General features: G+C 40.3%; 2 protein-coding genes and 1 non-coding gene across 7 annotated transcripts in view; all 3 read left to right on the forward strand.

Moving 5' to 3' along the window:
* TARS3 (threonyl-tRNA synthetase 3) overlaps nucleotides 1–3,586 on the forward strand; it is a 100,133-nt gene extending 96,547 nt beyond the window's left edge. For all 3 annotated transcript variants that reach the window (XM_031935816.1, XM_026455456.1, XM_031935815.1), the window contains 3 exons: nucleotides 542–614; nucleotides 1,364–1,478; nucleotides 2,780–3,586. In XM_031935816.1, coding sequence (XP_031791676.1) covers nucleotides 542–614; nucleotides 1,364–1,478; nucleotides 2,780–2,928 — 337 coding nt within the window. In that variant the 3' untranslated portion in view covers nucleotides 2,929–3,586. The remainder of the gene's footprint in view (nucleotides 1–541; nucleotides 615–1,363; nucleotides 1,479–2,779) is intronic.
* Nucleotides 3,587–5,162: 1,576 nt separating this feature from the next.
* On the forward strand, nucleotides 5,163–14,408 carry TM2D3 (TM2 domain containing 3). Of its 3 annotated transcripts, XM_023193598.2 has the most exons (6): nucleotides 5,164–5,321; nucleotides 5,798–5,875; nucleotides 7,413–7,570; nucleotides 10,680–10,854; nucleotides 12,434–12,509; nucleotides 13,657–14,408. In XM_023193598.2, the coding sequence occupies exons 1-6, from the start codon at nucleotides 5,231–5,233 to the stop codon at nucleotides 13,820–13,822; spliced, it is 744 nt and encodes a 247-aa protein (XP_023049366.1). In that variant the 5' UTR covers nucleotides 5,164–5,230; the 3' UTR covers nucleotides 13,823–14,408. The 3 variants fall into 3 exon arrangements, with proteins under 3 accessions (XP_023049368.1, XP_023049366.1, XP_023049367.1); XM_023193600.2 differs by lacking the exons at nucleotides 12,434–12,509; nucleotides 13,657–14,408 and adding an exon at nucleotides 11,140–12,427 and having other exon boundaries at nucleotides 5,163–5,321; XM_023193599.1 differs by lacking the exon at nucleotides 5,798–5,875 and having other exon boundaries at nucleotides 5,179–5,321.
* LOC111527362 lies at nucleotides 9,252–9,358 on the forward strand. Its single transcript, XR_002726638.1, has one exon. It is a non-coding gene; the product is annotated as a U6 spliceosomal RNA (small nuclear RNA).
* Nucleotides 14,409–21,422: the final 7,014 nt, after the last annotated feature.

Genomic DNA, 21,422 nt, shown 5'->3' on the forward strand with positions numbered 1-21,422 from the left:
TTATCTGACAACACATGAACATGTTCTCTAGCTCCATCATTTTGTCATATAAAGAATATTACATAAATGAATTTATACAGTACACAAACTTTTGAAGTAGGCTTCTTTTCACTCAGTGGAATTCCCTTGAAAGCCATCCATGTTGTTTTAAGATAAATTAGTTGGTTCCTTTTTTTTTTTTTTTTGCTGATTAAAGCTGCTATGGACATTAGTGTGCAGTATCATGTGTGAACATATGCTTTCATTTCTCTGGGACAAGTGCCCAGGAGTGCAGTTGCTGGGGCATATACAGTAAGTGCATGATCAGCCCTTTGGGCTGTCTGCCAGCTCATTCTACCTACACTTGTGCTATCAAAATTCCAAAATTATCCTTTTGTTTACTTTGCTGCCTCAGACTTTAATATAATTTGGTTTTCTTCCATGCTGCTCTACTGAAACTGCCCTCTTGTGAAGTCTTTAAAAGAATCTTTGGTTATTTGAAAATCATGTAATAAGTAACCATTATTATACTTTGAAAATACATATGTTATGTATTTTTCAGGCCTTTCTGGCTATCTCCTCGTCAGGTAATGGTCATCCCTGTGGGACCAACTTGTGAAAAATATGCACTTCAGGTAAAATCAGAGATGTTTAAAGTATATAATAATCTTGCATGTATTCTGTGTGGGTCATCAATTTGGAATGTCCTTCATGCTTTGAAATATTGCAGAACTGACACATTAACTTAAACCATGTTTTCAGCAGTTGGTGGTAACACATGAATCATGTCTCTGCAGCTGTATCAGAACTATTTCATTTCTTAATGTTTTTGAGAAATTAGTATTTTAAAATATATGTATTCATTTCTACATGGCTCCATTAGGGAAGAATGTTATCTGTTGCTGTATCACAAGTGACCCCAAAACTTAGCAGCTTTAAACAACAAACATTTATTATCTCACAGTTCCTATGAGTCAGGGTCTGGGAACAGCTCAGCTGGTGGATTCTGGCGCAGAGCATCTCCTATGGCTGCAGTCAGGCTGTTGGCCAGGGCTGCAGGCCTCAGAGCTCACTCACAGTTGGTGGATACAGCTCCTCATCACCTGGGCTTCTTCACAAGTGGCCTGAATGTCCTCACGGCATGGTGGCTGGTTTCCCCCAGAGTGAGTCATCTGAGAGAGATGGGAGCTGCAGGTTTTTATACACTAGTCTCAGAAATCATGTGCCAACACTTCTGCACTTATTTATGGTCACAGAGACCCTCTCTGGTATAGTGAGCAGGGAACTATACAAGGGTGTGAATACCAAGAGTGGGGAACAACAGGGGTCTTTTTGGAGGCTAGGTACCATAATGTAACAATAAAGGTGTTTCATTTTCTTCTAGGTATCCAGTGAATTTTTTGAAGAAGGATTTATGGCTGACGTTGACTTAGATCATAATTGTACACTAAATAAGAAAATACGAAATGCACAGCTGGCTCAGTATAATTTTATTTTGGGTAATTTAAGTTTGTATATATTTTTCCAAATGCTTTTTTTTTTTCACTTCAATTCCAAAAGACCAAATAAATATGGTTCAACTACTTAATGCTTATACAAAAAGAAGAGTCCATAGCGTTCCTGGCTTAGTTGTTCCTAGGTATTCTTTATTGTTTGCTGGAAGAAGAGTTATAAAGTTTCACCTGAATCCTCTGGGATAGTTTTACTAGCAATAGTTGGTATTGCAAGCCAACAATGAAAACAACTGTGAAAATTATCCCATCAGTAGAATTATATACTTGATATTTCAGCCTCACAGGCCTGTAATATTTTCCCTCACTTTTCTGGCTTATTAGGAAAGTTTAATGGAAAGAAAAGATCCCAAATTTAAAATGATCCAAAGGAAAAGATTTAGATGAAAAGTAAAATGGCCTTTTAGCACACGACTAATTAGATGTAGAATCTAAAATTTAGGCTTTAAAAATGATTCCAAAATGAAGAGTAACTAACACTGATATAACTGCAAGCATAGTATTGCTATTTCCTGTAAGTTGAGAGTCTGTAGAAGGCAAAATAAATATGCATAGTGTTGTTCTATTGACAGCGTTTCATTGATGATGTTTGACATCATAGTAGGTATTGTGGTGTTTAAATCAGGCTTCTTAATGGTGGCAGAAATCTCAACTTGGTTTAGACAAAGACAGCATTTATTGGAAGGGTCTTGGAGTATCCCATGACATGAAAGGTGGAATTAAATAGCCAAACCACTAGAAGAGCAATCAGGAGCCCAACCCTCACCAGGACTATTTCTTCCCATTTCTGGTTCCTGTCTCGCTCTGGTTCTTTATGCTTCTCTTGAATATCTACTTTGTTCTGCTTATCTGCAGACCGGTTTCTTCCTTCTGTATGGCAAGAAGCATGGCTGTAGATTCCTGCATCATCTCACAATATGGGTCACTAGAGAGAACAAACTTTTTACTCACATTCCAGAAAATTCTGGCTGACTCGCATGGGTCTGGTGTCCACCTCTTGGCTCATCAAGTATGCCAGGTGGAGTCAGTGACTCTGTAAGAGTTCCCTGCTCTCATTTGCACCCTAGGACTACAAGAGCTGTTCTCTCAAGTGGACAATAGAGAGATGGGATCAGAAGTCATTCCTTCCCTCAAGAAACTTTAACTATCAGAGGATGAACCTAATGCTCAGTAGATGATATTTATTAATAACGAATAAAAACTTGATAAAAACTTGTCATGGGACTGCTGACTTAACGTTTGGCAAATTGCTGACTTAAAATACATTTCTTTACCTTTCTTTTCTGCAGTAGTTGGAGAAAAGGAAAAGATAAATAATGCTGTAAACGTGCGAACAAGAGACAACAAAATTCATGGAGAGATTTTAGTAGCTTCTGCCATTGATAAACTGAAGAATCTCAAGAAGTCACGGACACTCATTGCTGAGGAGGACTTTTGAAGTCCTTCCCTGATATTTGCTTCTGTGTAACTTTGTTTTGACCCTTAAAAATGTATTTTTCTTAACATGTTAGTACTTCTAAGACTTTGGAGCCTTTGATGGGGGTTCATTCACGAGCTCAGCTGAGAAAGGAGACAATGAATGGTAGCTGACATGTACCAAGTTTAATTCACTGATGTCCATGAGGGACCATCAGAGGGCACGTGTGGGAAATTTTCCAGCAATCAATGCCTTGAGAAATGTAAATGGAGAAATATTATTCATTGAAAAAGTGAAACAAAACACTAGGAAATGATTATGAAATGTTAGGGCTAAGATTTGTGATTTTCAAAAGATGGGCTTCAAATAAAAGTCTGCAGAGTTTTTTTTTTTTTAACATGAGGGAAAATCTTATTTTCTAGTATGTCTCAGGTATTTTTATGACTTTCACTAAAATTCACAGTGAAACTTTATCTTCAAAATTGGAATCATTACTTAATTTTAACCAACAACCACAAAAGCAGCAGCTACTACTAAATATTGGATTACTGACAAAGGAATTCAGTTTTGTGAAATCTGGTGTTTGCACTATAGGTTAAGAGTTGCCATTTAAATGTTTCTAATTCATAATTAGGTTTTGTTCAGCTTTAGAAAAAAATAAATTCCTGAATGAACTGCATCAGTGTTTCCAGTATTTCAGCTGTGGGCTTCTACCACAATTAAGCTGCTCACCTAGAGTTAAATTACTTTTGATGGGATGACATTCCATGGATTTATATACTGAAATGGATTTCAGATTTTACAGAGAGGAATGCTTTACTTGCTCAAAATGAATTAAAATGGCATTATGTCAACAGAGAATTCAGCTACCAAACAACCAAACAAGAAGTATTGTTTAGTTTGCAATATGCTGTGAAATTCAAAAGAAATGTAAGAAATTATCTCTCTTCAATATACTGATCATCTAGTTAACTTCCTGAGGGATGTGAACAGTGAAACAGTTGGCAAACAAAACTATATATCAGAATTGTGTAGTAGTATAACGTGCAGATTGTGATAACGATTGTTTTAGGTGCAGATTGTGTGATAAATGTTTTTTTACAATTTTTTTTTTTTTTTGAGACAAGGTCTCGCTCTGTCGCCCAGCTTGAGTGCAGTGGCGCGATCTCAGCCTCCAGGGTTCAGGCGATTCTCCTGCCTTAGTCTCCCAAGCAGCTGGGACCACAGGCGCGTGCCACCACACCTGGCTAATTTTTTGTATTTTTAGTAGAGACAGGCTTTCACCGTGTTAGCCAGGATGGTTTCGATCTCCTGACCTCGTGATCCGCCTGCCTGGGCCTCCCAAAGTGCTGGGATTACAGGTGTCAGCCGCCGTGCCCAGCCACGATACGATTTTTAAAACTAACATTCGGGGCTATGTGCAGGCACTTTTCCATGTATTTTTTAAAAAATCATTCAGCAAACATGCACGTGAGGGGGTGGTAGTCAGAAGACCCCGCAATGAATGATCCTGCAGCACGGGGGTGGGAGGAGAGCACATGTCACCAGCATGTTCCTTCCAGGTGTGCTGTGATAGAAACTGGCAAGAGTCTCCATGAGCTGAGGCCTGAGTGCGGCTAACCAGACGGCCGACCTTCCCCAGGCAGGGCTGTGCTCTGGACCCTCCCCTCAATTCCCAGCGCTTGGGGCCATCCTGCTTCTCCAGGTCTGAGAGGAACTTTCTGAAAGTGCTGCGTATCTTCAAAGGGCTGGCCAGAAGTGAAAGCCGCGGCAGGCCTGAGCGCTGGCCCCAAAAGGAGGGGTCCCTCAGGCCCTCGTCGTCCCGGGGCCGCTTCCCCGACTGTAAATAAGTCTTTAGAATGAAACGCCAAGCGATACTGTCTTCAGAACCTTCGCACAGGATCCAGTACTCGACATCCGACCAAACGCTGGAGCTGCCTGCCTCCCACATTTGCCCGCCTCTGCACTTGGTTGCTTGGCAGTGCATTTCGGTCCACGGATGACCTTTAACCGGTCTCCTGCAGTGGAAGGAGGGGTGAAGGCCTCGTCCAAGGGCATGAGGGGCGCGTGGAAACGGAGCAACCTCCCAGGCTAGCATACTCCTCAGGGACCTCCTGGAGGACGCAACCCGAAGAAAACCCGCAACCCGCGCGGGGTCAGGGAAAGCGCAGACGCCAGCCGTCCGGAGCTGCATCGCGCCTGCGTCCAGTTCACGCTCCAGCTCCCAGGCGCGCCCGCCCGGCCCGCTTGCTTCCACGCACCAGCCAGCGCGCCGCCTCGCAGGGCCCGCCCCCAGGCCCGGAAGTGCGCACGCGCTGGCAAGATGGCAGGTGGGGTCCGCCCGCTGCGGGGCCTCCGCGCCCTGTGTCGTGTGCTGCTCTTCCTCTCGCAATTCTGCATTCTATCGGGCGGTGGTGAGTCAAAAGCTGGGTTCAGCGCCGGTGGGGCTGAGTGGCAGCAGGGCCCTGGGAGCTGCGAGGAGGCCGGGCCCAAAGTTAGAGGCTGACGCGGGGAGGAGGCCGAGTGCCGGGCTCCGGGCGGCATGTCGCTGCATCTGTACTCTGGCGCCCTGGCCGCTCGGCCCGAGGTCGTCCCTCCGCTCCGGCGACACCGAGCCGCCCATCGCGGCTGCGGAGGCCCTGGAACGGAGATGGAGTGCTTGGGAGCTCGGCCGGGAAGGCGGAACTGGAGCGCGATGCCATCCTTCGGTCTCTGGTGTCTACCCCGTTGACGTTTCGTCCCTAAGCTTTGTGTTTTCTGGCTGCCAAGCCGTGAGGTTTTCATGAGCAGCTTATTGACCTGGTGTAGACCCACCGTGTTAACCACACAAAACAAGGTTTTCTTGTCCCGGGATAACATGTTTCTCTAATTGTACGATCCTTAAATTTAGAGCAATCGCAGGCGCTGGCTCAGTCAATAAAGGATCCGGGCCCAACACGCACATTCACAGTAGTTCCCAGGGCAGCAGGTACTAGACATTTTCTATTCTGGTAAATATGTGTATTTATATCTAGTAGTTTCTCTTTGTTTTTGATAAAAATTTCCTTTAGTATACGAAGTCACTTTCCATTTTTTAATATTGTATTTTAGATGGTGTGAATTAAGGGCAGATACACAGCCATTTTCAGTGGATAGTCTTGGTATTTGGATACCTTTTGACGTTTCTGCCTCATCTCTTTTTCCAATCCCGCGTTCATTTGTCTCCTTATTTCTGTTATTTTTCCACTTCATCCATCAAAATAACCTTCAGTCAGTGCTTCCCTCCCTTCAGCAAATTTCCTCTACTTCTAGAACCCTGTTCCTGATGTCGGATATTAAAGGCTCCCCCAGGACTGTGTGAAATGGAAGGATTACAGAGGGACTGATGGAGTCTTGAAATCTAGATCTGGTTTTGCTACTGGGATCTTGAACAAATTATTTATCCCCTTTGGGCCTTGGTCCTCACCTTTAAAGCGATGGGGTTGGTCTAACGGCCTAAAGTCATTTCTGCTTTGTGATTCTGAGTGTCCACCTTCCAGCCACATAGTCATGGGATCAAAGAAAAGAGTATTTTGTAGAATTCTTCACTTAATACAGTGAGTAAAGTAGGACCAGTTTTAAACAAGCATTAGTTGTTTTGCTAGGTGGAGGCTTTGAGTCTAATTTCATCACTTTAAGAGTGGGATTACTTCAGTGAATTGAAACTGGCAGAGGTATTTTACGGATTCTTATTTGGGTGTAAAAAACAGCAGTGCACTTAAATTTTAAACTCAAATTACTTTTTAGAGAAAGCACAAGAGTTCTTAATTCTTGCAGGCTTTTGAAAGCCCTTTTCAGGAATACTTGCAATTTTGATCCTCTCAGTTGGTAAAAATATATTGCACACTGATGAGGTTGATTGGAAATAAGTTGCAGCTCACTGAAGATATTGTTAAAATAGATAACTATTTTGAACTTTGGTAGTATAAAACTGTAAATAGTATATTAGCAAATGTGGCTTATCGAAGTACCCTTGTGAAATAATGACATTTTCAAGTTTTCAAGTTGATGCCCTGAGGATGTCAGTGGCTTCATTTCTAAATTAGTGAATTCAGATGAAAAGAACATTGGATTGGAAATGAAGAGATTTGGGTTCTAGTTCCAGTTTTGCCACAGACTTCCTCTAAGATTTTGCACAAACCCTACTGTTTTAGTTTTTCAGCTTACAAAATGATAGTCTTTTTTGAAGCCCTTAATGTATACCCACAATTTTCTATGCATTATTTGTACATGAGCACCTTTAGTTTTCACGGCCACTTGAGAGGCAGGAATGAAGTAATGTTTTGCAAGTGTGGTGCTCACCAGGTCACACAGCTAGCTGTCTGTTGGCAGAATTCTGCTTTAATTGCAGGTGTCTCTGACTCCAGTGCCATGCTTCTGTCATTCCAGCGCAGTGTCTACTTGCTAATGATCATGTCTCTTAACCTTAGAATCTGTTATTCAAATCAGTGTTATAGGAGAATAAGCTTCTCTCTTGCCTCTCACAGAAAGTACTGAAATCCCACCTTATGTGATGAAGTGTCCAAGCAATGGTTTGTGTAGCAGACTTCCTGCAGACTGTATAGACTGCACAACAAATTTCTCCTGTATCTATGGGAAGCCTGTCACTTTTGACTGTGCAGTGAAACCATCTGTTACCTGTGTTGTAAGTACTGCAGCTTACTTATTCTAAATAAATTCACTGTAAACTTCAAGTTAGAAGAACAATTCAGACTTGACCATTGGGAAGAAATTCTGAATAATTCTTATATTCTTTTATGATTGCCCTGTTGAGTATGTAAGTAGAAATAAATTTAAAAACCCAATAGACCCTTCCACATCAGCTCACTACTGTTTTAGTTATAATGATAACTGTCAAGCCAGTTGATGTCTGCTGGAAATGCGCTTGACAGAAATGTTGCTTTGTAGGACTGGAGAAGATCTCAGTCTACTAGCATATCTGAAGCAAGTCTAATTCGTTCCGATGGATTCTGTGTTCTCAGTAGTGACAGCTAGTGTACAGAGGAGGTGGCAGTGTCTTTCTGCCATAGATGAGCTTTTGAAGGGCCACTGTTTGTCTGTGGTGAGAAGATGGATTCAGTAAATGCCAGAATGCCTGGTAGCTCTCTTAACAAGATTAAGTGGAACGCCTGTCTTATCCAGAATAAATTCCAGATAGTCCAAAGATGTAATGTGAAAAATGAAACCCTGAAGTACCACAGAAAACACGAGATAGTTGTTATTATAATCCCCAAATGGAGAATATTTTTCTAAGTATTAAATAAAGTTTAGAAGCCGTAAAAGAAAGAATTGATACATTTGACTACTAAAAATTGGAGATTTCTGCATGACCTAAAGAAAAAAGCATAAAGGCAAAAGACATGGCAAACTAGGAAAAAGTGTTTCTAACGTGTGTGACAAATAATACACTAATATCAGTAATATATAAACACTTCCTAAAAACCCACATGGAAAAGATGACAGTCTTGTAGAAAAACAGTGTTAGGACATGAGCAGATGGTTCATAGGAAAGGAAATACAAATAGATTTATAACATGAAAAACGTGTATAAATTTTCTTATAATTAAATACAAATAATACATTTTTAACCCTCAGATTGGCAATTTTTTTTAATTTGATTAACTCTGAGTTTATGAGAGTATAAGGGTCAGATACTCATATCTTATTAATAGGTAATCAAATTGATCAACCTCTTGCAGGTGATTTACCATATCTGTTAAACTTATACACACACATAATCATTGACCTCGCAGTTCTCCATCTAGGAATTTATGTAATAGATATCATTATATATGGATGCAAATAAGTGTGCTTATTTTTTAGCTGTATTGCTCATTAAAGCAAAAGATTCAAAAGAAGTGAAATGTCTAAGAACTGCTTAATTTATGGTACACATGCAATAGAATGAACACATTGTAGCCATTAAAAAGAACTAGACAGCTCTAGAGATAATGTACTGATTTATATACAAAATCAAGTGAAAGTATTGGGGAACGTTAAATGTTAATGACATAAATGTGCCTGTGTGTGGAATAGCTCTCTCTGGAAGTACAGAGGGCACTTGGCCTGCGGAGGGCAGTGGCTCCCAGAGGCCAGGCCACACAAGGCCGGCTCACTTCTCACTGTCCTGTTGTGTCTTGAAATGTGTACCATGTACATGTGTCACCTGCTTTTTAAAAAACATGTGTTTTAAGCACATCACTGAAAATAGGCAGATGTAAACATATTTTTACAGATCCAACTGTTTGCCTAAATCAAGTGATGCCTTACCCATATTTAAATGTTTTCCATAAAAAGTGGTTTTTGCATTGATAAGAAAATTAATAGTACTTGCTTCATCAGTGCATGTGCCAAAGTTGGAACCATACAGATAAAATTAGGATGGCTCTTGTGCAAAAATGACATGCAAATTTGTGAAATGTTAAAAAAATAACAAATATGGGCCGGGCATGGTGGCTAACGCCTGTAATCCCAGCACTTTGACAGGCTGAGGCAGGTGAATCACCTGAGGTCAGGAGGTTGAGACCAGCCTGGCCAACATGGTGAAACCCCATCTCTACTAAAAATACAAAAATTAGCTGGGCATGGTGATGTGCGTCTCTAATCCCAGCTACTCAGGAGGCTGAGGCAGGAGAATCACTTGAACCTGGGAGGCGGAGGTGGCAGTGAGATGGGATTGCACCACTGCACTCAAGCCTGGGTGACAGAGCGAGACTCCATCTCAAAAAAAGAAAAAAGGAAAAAAAATGTGTGTGTGTATGTGTATATATATATGCATACATATATACATATATATATATGATGCTTCCAGAGATGATTGACCACATAAAAATGATTTTGAAAAATATGCATTGCAGTGTAATGTCAGGTACAGTAAAAAGACTACAAAGTGCTTTCAGTATAATTCTATTTTAGTAAATTTATAAATATACACATAGAAGAAACGTAAAGAAGATTAAAAGTGGTTAGCTCTGAACACCTATAGGTTTTTGTCTATAATCTTCAAATATGTAACATACAAAGAACATGGTACTTTTGTAAGCAGAATCCAAAATAATGGCTTTTGAAATTGGAATGAAAAAAATCTCTGGCCACCAGTGAACACTCGCTGACCCTCCACACATCATGTGGTGTTTCTGAGTTGGGCTGCCTCTGGATTAAACATGCCACATGCCCTGGTGGTACGAGCAGCTGTAACAACCCTGAGTTGCCAGGCTGTGCAAGGTAGGAGATGTTAGGGAAGGTTGGCAACTCGGAAGCAAAGCGGTGTGTTAACCATTACAGAAGCATCAGGCTGGAGTTGAGAAACCTGGATTCCACTCCTCACTTGAAGCTCAGTGACCTTCAACAAATGCATTCATCAGTTCCTTCCAGCCATCCGTGATTGCGACTTTCTAAAATAAATTTTCCTCTTGTCTGCATTATAAAAGTACACATGTTTACTATGAAAAATTTAGCTAAGCAAAAGTTACGAAATTTATCACCCTGAAATAACCTTTGCTGTTTTGATGTGAATTTATCTAGTTTTTTTTCCCTTAGGTACATATATTTGGGTGTATATTTTTATGATTATGGGGTCACATCATATACATTTGTTTTGCATACATACTGTTTTGGTAACTTTTTCTGGTACTTACTCTAGGTCCTAAATGCAAGCGTTTTAGGAATTTTGTGCCATGTGACTGTGTAGTCTTACTGACATCTTAACAGACTACACCATTGTGATTGATGAGTTTGTGTCATTTGCTGCATAGGATCAAGACTTCAAATCCCAAAAGAACTTCATCATTAACATGACTTGCAGATTTTGCTGGCAGCTTCCTGAAACAGATTATGAGTGTACCAATTCCACCAGCTGCATGACGGTGTCCTGCCCTCGGCAGCGCTACCCTGCAAACTGCACGGTGCGGGACCATGTCCACTGCTTGGGTAAGTCTGAATTCAAGGACATTTGTCAACAAAGTGTTTTTCTCTAAGTTGATTGAAGGGACTTTAACCAGAAATTTGAGAGTTAAATTACGTAATTAGAAACGTTTATCAGCAGCTTTTTAGATGTGCCAAGCATCATCAATAAACTCAACATACTAAAGTAAAGCATCCAGAAAACTGCAATTCTCTTTTTAAATGTAATATTTGATAAAATAAGAAAAATATGTGAAGTATAAAGCGTAATACACAGTAATTGACTTTTACCCAAAATAACAATGAAAACAGCACCAGTACCATCGCAGCCACCTGAGTGCTTGCCTTCACCTGGTTGCTCTACCTCCTCTTCCAAGGTAACCATCCTTTTGAATTTTTTCTTATTTCACTTCCTATTAAATTTTTTCTATAGTTTTATTGTATATATGTAATAAAATAATAGTACCATATAATATTCAATAATGCATGTTTTAGAACTGTATAAAATGATTTCAGGCTATGTCCTCTTCTGGGACTTGATTATTTCCTGTCAGCATTATGGCTCTGTGATTCATCCATATGACTTCTTTCTTTATTTTACTTCTGTGTAATAATCTATTTTAAGATTGTATCACAGTTTATTCTCCAATATATTTGGTTATGTGCTGTTTTTTGCTATTGTGACTCTTAAAATTTCTTTGCCTGTCTCCTGATGGCACGTGTGCAAGAGCTTCTTTAGCATGTACTTTCCAGTGTGCGTTACTCTTTAAATGGCTGTATTAACTTACATTCCCACCCGTGCTATGTAACTATTCCTAATGATCCCTATTCTCTCCAAGAATTGTTATTCTTAAATTTGATCTTAAAGTTGTCTAGACTTCTTTTTTATTTTGGATATTACCTGTGCTGTCCCTGAAACCCTCTCCCAGATTTTGATTTTTTTTTTTTTTACATTACTGTATATTTTCATAAACAAAACTTTAAAAATATAATTACTTTAAGTTATTAGAGTTAGTCTTTTTTTGTTGTGGTTTTAAGAAATCTTTTTCTACCCCAGGTTTATAAAGACAATTTGCTACATTTTCTTTTGAAAGTTGTAAGTTTCACATTTCACATTTAGGTTTAGAATCCCCCTGGAATTGGTTCTGGTAGATGGTGGGAGGTAGATTCAACTTTAATTGTCCCCCCACATGGATGGCCACTTGTCTCAACCCTTCCCTGTTGATCCGTGTGTTACCTCTGTCATACATGAAGTGTCTGTATGTTTCTGGTTCTAGACTTTCTCTTATTTTCCTTTTGGGTGATTTTTATGCCTCAGGACCATACTGTCTTATATCCTCGTAACTTCCCCGTAAGTCTTGATACGTGGTTGAGCATTTCATGTTCTTCACGTTGTAATCCTAACTTAGCTAATTTAAATATTACATCTGTACAGATAGATGGTAAGGGCTTTGTACTCTTCACTTCAACATGTATTACTGTAAAGAGAGTTGACTTTTCACATTTTAAATTTTGAGGCCATTTGTTATAATTAAGTCTTTCTGAGAGTATTTTTATACCCTGTATTTTTCTTTCTTTCCTTCTTTCTTTTTTTTTTTTCTTTAAGGTAACCGTACTTTTCCCAAAATGCTATATTGCAATTGGACTGGAGGCTATAAGTGGTCTACTGCTCTGGCTCTAAGGTAAGCTTTGTTACTAGTAAGTTTAAAAGGCCATTTAGATTTCTTTGGGTTTGGTGGAATCTTCCAGACATTGAGCTCAGTCCACTTCATTCTTCTCTCAGATCCTACCACATGTGTTAGATTCTAGGAAACTGCTGGAAGAGTTTAGGTGATCAGACCAGTATCCCCGTGGAGCTGACTGGCAGGCATGTTAGCTTTTCTCCCAAGGTACTTGCACATTGAGTTTCCCGTTCTGAATGTACCATGAATCAGTAAAATGCTGGGGACTGTCTAAAATAGGCAGTTTTATGATGTATATCTTTAATTTCAAATAACTTATTATGAAAAGTAATACATGCTGAACACTGAAAACTGGAAACATGAAAATGACAAAAACATTGAAAATTACCACCATCTGAGAGAATTATAGGCTTATATTTCTTACATAGAAATGTGCTGTTTGTTAAACTTCTCCACAGTACTTTAAGAAATTGTAGCAATTCTTCCCACGAAAGGGAAGAGCAGGTGAGACCCTGGTTACCTGATTAGTGAAAAGGTTATGCTGCCTACAGTTGAAGTTTTGAGTTCGTGCCTGAGACCCTGAGGCCTGCAGCATTGCAGCCATAGAGCAGGCTTTCTCAGCCTCATCACTGCTGACATTTTGGGCTGAATGATTTTTTGTCTTGGGGCTGTCCTGTGCATAGTAGGATGCTTAGCAGCATCACTGGCCTCCACCTACTACTTGACAGCAAACCCATCTCCTGCAGTTGTGACAGTGTGTCTCCAGATGTTGCCAGGTGTCCCCTAGGGAACAAAATTGTGCCTTGCTGAGAACCACTGCATTAGAATTTGGGCTGAGGAAAGAAGGATCTTGCCCGGCAGGAAACGCATAACTGAAAAGTAAAAGAGGACTCCAGGATAGAAAATGAGATTCACGAAAATAAGTTTTTAGTACAGCTAAAAATTGTATGTTTACTTTTGACATTTAAACAGTCTTCCTGCCCATAATTATTTGGTGGTGTCAATTTGTGAAATAGTCACTTGTGTTCCAATTAAGGGCCGTGATCATTGGAAGTCCTTTCTCAAATCTGACGTAACGCAGTGATTAAACCATAACTGGCCGCAGTTGGGGTGGACGGGTCTCATGGAATCCTGTTTGCCATCACAGCATCACCCTCGGTGGGTTTGGAGCAGACCGTTTCTACCTGGGCCAGTGGCGAGAAGGCCTCGGCAAGCTCTTCAGCTTCGGTGGTCTGGGAATATGGACGCTGATAGACGTCCTGCTAATTGGAGTTGGCTACGTTGGACCAGCAGATGGCTCTTTGTACATTTAGTTGTGGTATGTGCTTCAGAAAGGAGCAGTGCTTAGAAAAAGCCCTTTTGTCCATAGGAATTGATGTGGTGTGAGTGATACATTTCTATGTTTTTAATGTACAGCATCTGTACTTTGTTTGCCTTGATAAAGGTAAAATAAATGAAACACTGAACTGTGCTAATCTGGAATTTGTTTTTATTTGCCTGAAATATATTTTTTTCTGTGAAAAAATTAAAACATACTTAAGCCAAGAGAATGAATTCTACAGTGATTGAAAATCCATTTAATTCCTATGACTTTTGTTTTGTATTGCTCAAGTCAAACTACATCACTTATATCTCCAGCTCATATGTAATCTGCCTTGCAAAGCCTTTAAGCTATGATTGCAGGAAGTGGAAAGTGTTTTTATTGTTAGCTAATTGAAGTTGTTTGGCTCAACTTCAGTCTTGTGTAAGATTTGCAGTGTAAGTATGCAGTCTAGTCTGTTATATATATAAGAAAATTTGAATTTAACTGCAGAATGTTTAGTTATGGTTTAAATTTTCTTAGTAGTATATAAAAGGTAAGAGTACTGAAAAATTAATAAAATTGCAAGTTAAGAAATATTGTGGGCCTGATTTTCTATATTAAATATAATCTGGAATAATCATTACAACTTACTTTTATTGTTAAGAATAACATTTCTATTTTTCAGGGTATTACTCCATTCTAACAGAGTCATAGTTGGCTGCTTTATTGACACAGTGGAAATATGTAAATGTTTTTGAGTATAGATCTGTTATAGAGCCTTTATTGGGGGAAAAACCCAGTTATTCAAAAAGATTTTTATTCAAGTTTGCTTTTGAAACATTTAAAAACTTTTAGCATTTTTTCTTTCAAATATGGATATCTGAGTTACTGCTTTTTAAACACTTGTATGTATTAGCCAGAAGACTGTTAACCACATATCATATCTAGAAGCTATAAAATATCTGCATATTTCATTCACCAGATGATTTTTTTGATTTCAGTTTACCTGAAAGGTGAATTAAATCACTTGAGTGATCACTCGCTGTTCTTATGAAGCACAGCCCTTTGCTTAGTTGAGTGACAGTTCCATCTGTGATCACTAGGTGGCGCGTCCCCATTATATTTGCTTCCCCTTTCTATTTCCAGAAACAGCCACTCTCAAATTTTGTTTGTTTGTTTGGTTTTTTGTTTCTTGTTTTACGAGGAACTTGTCACAGAGCATGAGCAGTGCTTCAGGATGGGAGTAAGCTGGTTTATGTGGACCTTTCTTTCTGAGAGCAAATACACACTTTTTTGTATCCATGAAACTGTTGATTGAGCAGATGTTTCTTTAGATGAGGGTCTTTTCTTCAAGAAGCAGCCCCTTTTCTAACTGTAATAAAAATGTCCCCTGAGTCTCCTTATGTAGCTCCGTGTAGAAGAGAATCTAATACTTCCCTGTTGAGCAACCATGCAAGGTGGAGCCAGGGAGTCAGTGGGAAGTTAGTAGGAAGTATGCATTGCCATTGGTGGAAATAGGTAACACCTTGATTAACCATTTTTGTGGCTCTGGGGCCTGAGTTAGATAATGAAACTGCAGTGTTTGAGAGGGGAAAGCACAAAGATTCAGAATCCATGAAAGGAGACATGAATGAACTTGTTCCCAAATCCTAAAGTTTGCACAAGGGCATAGCCCTTGGAACCTGAAGGATGTAAGCCACTCAGGAATGCTTCTGATCAAGGACTTGATAGAGCAGATGGCCTGAGACAGAACTAGCAGGAAATACGAAGAGATTTTCAAATACAGTACAAACAAATTTATGAACGATGAACTCCTACACAGCCCCAAAAAGAAACTGCAAAATAAAACTATACTTTCAAAGGGCACCAGGGAATGTGGGTGCAATCTCTTGTAGCAAATCCCATGGGCCTCTGCTGGCAGCAAAATACCATGTTGAAGTCTGAACTTCAGATTCTATTCCTCTGTTGTCTTAGATTTTCGGGACTGCTATAACAATACCATAAACGGAGTGGCTTAACAACAGAAATTTATTTGTTAGAGTTCTGGAGGCTAGAAAGTCCAAGATGAAGGTGCTGGTGAATTTGGTATCTGGTGAGGGCCTTCTTCCTCATAACATCTCACATCCTCACGTGGTGGAGGCAGGGAAGATCTCTCTGGGGCCTCTTCTATAAGGGCACTAATCCCAGTCCTGAGAGCTCACCCTCATGACCTAATCACCTCCCAAAGGTCCCCCCTCCTGATACCATCATCATGGTGGTGAGGATTTCCACATGTGAATTTGGGGTGGAAAGGACACAAATACTCAGTCCATCCTGTGTGAGCTATGGGCTCTGACCAAGGGATATGATTAGATAGTCATCCTGTTCACACAGGTTGGGAACCGTATCAGTCAACCATCCTCTATTGATAGTTCTCTAGATATTCAAAATTTATCACTACAGCCTGCCATCTGTCCTGATTTCCCCTTAAGAATCTCTACCTTGCTCTGTCAACACTCTTTCATTTACCCCAGTAATGCCTCATGGGAAGGTGCTGGGTTGTTTCTGTCACCTCCATTATCCCTAGAACAATGCCTTGCACACAGAGGCTCTCGTTTATTTGCTGAGTTAATGCCACGGGTGTCTTGAAGGTTTGGAAGGGACTGTGTACAATTCCAGGGATTGGCAGTTGAGGTGGCTGCAGGGAGATAATATACAGAAATTGGCTTCAAGTAAATATTTGTCTGTAACACCATGTTGATCTGATTTCTGCAAATTGCTGAGGAACAACTGGTTTATAGTGCTTATGAAAAGATTTTTTCAAAGATCTTATGCTTCAAGATTTTAAAATGTAAAAATATCTTCTCTATGCCACACAACTTCATTTCTCTCTACTTTTTTTTTTTAATACCTTATGCCAGACTTGCATTTATTTTGGGCATATCATCAGCTAAGGAATATGCAAATGATTTTAATTCATCCTGTAAGCAGTGAGTGGAAAATGAGCTGTACCTGATGCAGCTTCTCAAATACAACATTGAAAAAGCCTAAAAATGAAGGCACTACATAAGCAGAATATGCATTAAAAGGAAAAATAAAAACAACACCCAGGAAAAATGAAGGCAGATTCCTCTACTCCTGCTCTAAAGCCTCCCCTCTATTCTGCAGTTTTGGTAGAGTATGAAGTGTCACATGAATGTTAAAGGGTATATACATTTTTTTAAACTTTTATTGTATATACAGTATATACTTTTTTTTCATGGTAAGAGCACTTAAAATCTACTCAGCAAATTTATAATACAGTAACTATGGTCCTCATGCTATACATGAGACCTATTGGTTAATTTTGTAACCTAGGCAAGTTTGATCTAAATTCTTAAATGTAAAGTATTGAAATTATCTTCCATAAACACATCATTTTTATGCAAAATAAGCTTTGATGGAGACGTGGACATAATTTACTAAGGCCCCATGAAGGTGGGGCTCTGGTTCTCTGCTGTAGCTCAGCTTTGAGAGCCCTGCCTGCCATACAGTAGGTTCACAGTGAGTAGGAGTTTGATGAATGAGTAAGGAGGAATTGCTGGGAGTAAATTAAACACAATTCTCAGTATTGCTGAGAATTTTTAAAGCAGTATTGTGCAGCTGGATTACAGCATCTCCTTTCTCAAATACTTAAATGATGAACACACTATAGTAAAAGCCAGCACCTCCTTCCTGCCCAAAACCAGCAAAGGAAACTCCACAGCAAACAAGCAAACGGATACAGCCAAATGCCAAAAATGTCAAAAAAAAAAAAAAAAAAAAAATTGGTGAATACAGGGGAAAAAAATTATTGCTCAGGTGTGTAAGATTACTCCTGCAAATGGCCCTGGTGGCTCAGCAAAACTCAGAAAGTCTCAACTGGTGGCCAGGCGCGGTGGCTCATGCCTGCAGTCCCAGCACTTTGAGTGTTCGAAGCAGGCAGATCGCCTAAGGCCAGGAGTTCGAGACCAGCCTGGCCAACATGGCAAAACCCCATCTTTACTAAAAATACAAAAAAATTAGCTGGGCATGGTGGCAGGTGCCTGTAATCCCAGCTACTCGGGAGGCCGAGGCAGGAGAATTGCTTGAACCTGGGAGGCAGAGGCTGCTGTGAGCCGAGATCATACCATTGCACTCCAGCCTGGGCAACAAGAGTGAAACTCTGTCTCAAAAAAAAAAAAGGGTCTCACTGGTGAAAAAAACAGGTTAATTGGGAGAAGAGAGGAGAGGTATCTGTATCTTTCTCCTGTTCCTGCTGGGGGAAGTGAAAAGGGCTGCTGGAAACAGACCAGTGAGAGAGGGCTCGTGAATAAACAAGAGGGACTCTGATGGGTTCAGGGGTTCCCTGCTGAACCAGACAAAGGAGCTAAAGCCTAGGGTGACCCCCACGGGTCATTGCATCACTCCCTGGGAAGGAAACTTTCATTCAGGACATTTAGAAAATCCTAGTCAAGAAACCAGAGACCAGATATTCTAGCAAAGATATAGTCTCAGCTGAGCTTTTCCCTGCCTCACCACTAGCTATCAGGTCACGGAATGTAGAATAGAACACAAAATACAACTTGCAAAATGCTCGAAGAGAAAACCGAGGGAATTTGTTCACATATTATGAAGTCCTTTTACACAAGAACAAAATGAAATGACTCACCACCCACTAGAATGACTATAGTAAAAGGAATTCTTAATCAGCCTGCCAGCCTGTGCAACTTAGTGAGACCTGTCTCTAAAAAAAAAAAAAAAAAAAAAAAAAAAAAATCCAGGTGTGTGCCTGTAGTCCCAGCTACTTGGGAGGCTGAGGTGGGAGTGATCTTTGAGCCCAGGAGGTGGAGTTCCAGTTAGCTACTGAGGACTAAACTCTGACCTTTTCCCTCTTGCCCAAATTCCTATCTAAGGGACTGGGGAGTTGCACCCTATAAATCATAAAATCTCAATGCAAATTTATTTAACCCTATATGATGTGGCTTACTTTCCACCCTGACTCTGGCATAATGTCACATGACAGATAAAGAAATCAAAATATTTTAACCCCAAATACGTTTCTTTGCCATATCTTGAAATGGCCCTGCATAGCTGTCTCTTGGGAAAATCTACATTCTGCAAAGAGTCCCCTTCCCTTTCCAGGTCTTTTCCCTGACACAGCAGAGAATCAGTCACAAATCTGGCACCTTTTTCAGTCTGAGAAACATTTCCAATCTACTCTCTCTGAAGCTCACAACCTGGAGGCTTCATCTGCATGATAAGAACCTTGGTCTCCACAATCCCTTAGCATAACCCAGACACACCCTTCTGTTGATTAGAGGTCTTTATAGACAATAATGCTTTCAACCAATTGCCAGTTAGAAAATCCTTGAAGTTACCCATGATCTGGAAGCCCCTGCTTTGAGCTGTCCTGCCTTACCAGATGGAACCAGTCTACATCTTACATGTATTGATTTGTGTCTTATGTCTCCCTAAAATGTATAAATTCAAGCTGTAGCCGGACCACCGTGGGCACATGTTCTTAGGACCTCTTGATACTGTGCCTCACTCATATTTGGTTCGGAATAAATCTCTTCAAATATTTTAGAGTTGGACTCTTCATCGACACTGTGACCGCGCCACTGCACTCCAGCCTGAGCCACAGAGCGAGACGCTGTCTCTAAAAAATAAAAGCAAAAACACAATAACAAGTATTGATGAGAATGTGGAGAAACTGGAACCTTCATATGTTGCTGGTGGGGATGTAAAGTGATGCAGCCACCCAGGAAAACAGTCTGGCAGTTCGTAAAAGTGTTAAACATAGAGTTACCATGTGACTTGGCAAAACTTCTTCTGGGTATACACCCAAGAGAAGTGGAGATATGTTGTGAAAGTTGTCAGCACCAAAATGGGGTCACTTAGGTCAAACCCTAGCAAAATGGACCCAGGAGGCCCTGAAGGAGGAGTACTCATACACATGTGCCTATAATAAGAACTATTACAAGGACTCTCTGGAAACCACAAAAATTCCATGTTAAGCTGCTTCTGAGAAGACATCTCCCCAGCAACAGCCAGTGTGGCCAATGAGGAGCTATGAGCTTCAACAGTCAATAGTTTTTGTTTCAAAGCAGCTTACATGACTTTCTCCTTTTGGTCTTTGTAAAAGTTTGCCTTGACCCCAGGGTCTTCAGGTGTTTCTTGGTTCACTGTGGCATGGGTATCTTGGATTGCAATCCCCTGCTAATCCCAGATAAACCAATGGAGAGCCTATCTATTGTGATTTTAGGTTTTAGAACATACACTAAAAAACTTGTTTACAGCACCATTATTCATAGTAAAAAAGCGGAAACAACCCAAATGTCCCACTGATGAATAATGCATAAACAAAATGTAGTCCGTTCATATAATGGAATACTATTTCATCATGTAAAGGAATGAAGAACTGATACACACCATAACGTGAATAAACCTCAAAAACATGGTGCTAAGGGAAGAAAGCCAGTTACACTTTAAGCTGATAACCTTTACAGCATATAAATTACTTCTCAATAAAGTGGTCTTTAAAAAAAGAAATGGCTCAGCAACCACACATACATATGATAGAAGGGGAATGAGAGAAAAACCCAGATGACTGGAAAGGCAGGAAGAAACAGCCTGCAAAAGAAAGATGAAGAGTTCATTTTGAGGAAAATGTAATCCAAGAAACAGAAGAAAAGCCCCTGCGAAAACTTTGTGCTATAGAACACTTAAGTGTATTCTTCATTCAGCAAAAGTACTGAGCCCCTATATGGCATGCAGCCTCCTAAGCCCTGGGGATTTAGCACTAAGCGAGTTCTTCCTTTCATGAAGCATGTCATATTCTTGTGCACAAAAATATAAGCACAAAGACATGATTCCACTGAATCTCTCCCATCGAGCAGGGAACGTTGATTTGTCCACACTGGAATAGATACTTACTTTGAACATGGATTTGTCTTCTCTAGTTTTATTCAATGTTTCACACGAAATTGCTTCTGATCAAAGAATTTATTTTGCAGCAAAAGAAATGTGATAGAAAGAGTGAGTTCATGCTGAGAAAGTGGAAAATGGCCCTGATAGTAGCCAGGCTGTGATTTTAATCAATAAATATAAAAAATGCTCACAGATTGCAAACAGTATTCCTTTTTTCCCACTAGTTTCTTAAGGTAGATGCTTGGGTCATTAATATGAGACATTTCTCCCTTTCTAATATAAGTATTGTAAGTAATGCTATAAATTTCCCTCTGAACTTTGATGTACATTTCACAAATTCTATTGTGTACAATTTAGAGTATTTTATAATTTCACTTTTGAATTCCTTTTAGTCAAAAGATTTATGGCCGGGCGCGGTGGCTCAAGCCTGTAATCCCAGCACTTTGGGAGGCCGAGACGGGCGGATCACGAGGTCAGGAGATCGAGACCATCCTGGCTAACACGGTGAAACCCCGTCTCTACTAAAAATACAAAAACTAGCCGGGCGAGGTGGCAGGCGCCTGTAGTCCCAGCTACTCGGGAGGCTGAGGCAGGAGAATGGTGGGAACCCGGGAGGCGGAGCTTGCAGTGAGCTGAGATCCGGCCACTGCACTCCAGTCCGGGCGACAGAGCGAGACTCTGCCTCAAAAAAAAAAAAAAAA

The sequence above is a fragment of the Piliocolobus tephrosceles genome, chromosome 6 (assembly GCF_002776525.5).
Source record: "Piliocolobus tephrosceles isolate RC106 chromosome 6, ASM277652v3, whole genome shotgun sequence".
NCBI lineage: Eukaryota > Metazoa > Chordata > Mammalia > Primates > Cercopithecidae > Piliocolobus > Piliocolobus tephrosceles.

Coding starts and splice junctions, on each gene's coding strand:
- TM2D3 (XM_023193598.2), top strand. CDS start 5,231: ATGGCAGGTGGGGTCCGCCCGCTGCGGGGCCTCCGCGCCCTGTGTCGT. Junction 5,876..7,412: donor AGTAGTTCCCAGGGCAGCAG/GTACTAGACATT, acceptor TGCCTCTCACAG/AAAGTACTGAAATCCCACCT. Junction 7,571..10,679: donor AACCATCTGTTACCTGTGTT/GTAAGTACTGCA, acceptor TTTGCTGCATAG/GATCAAGACTTCAAATCCCA.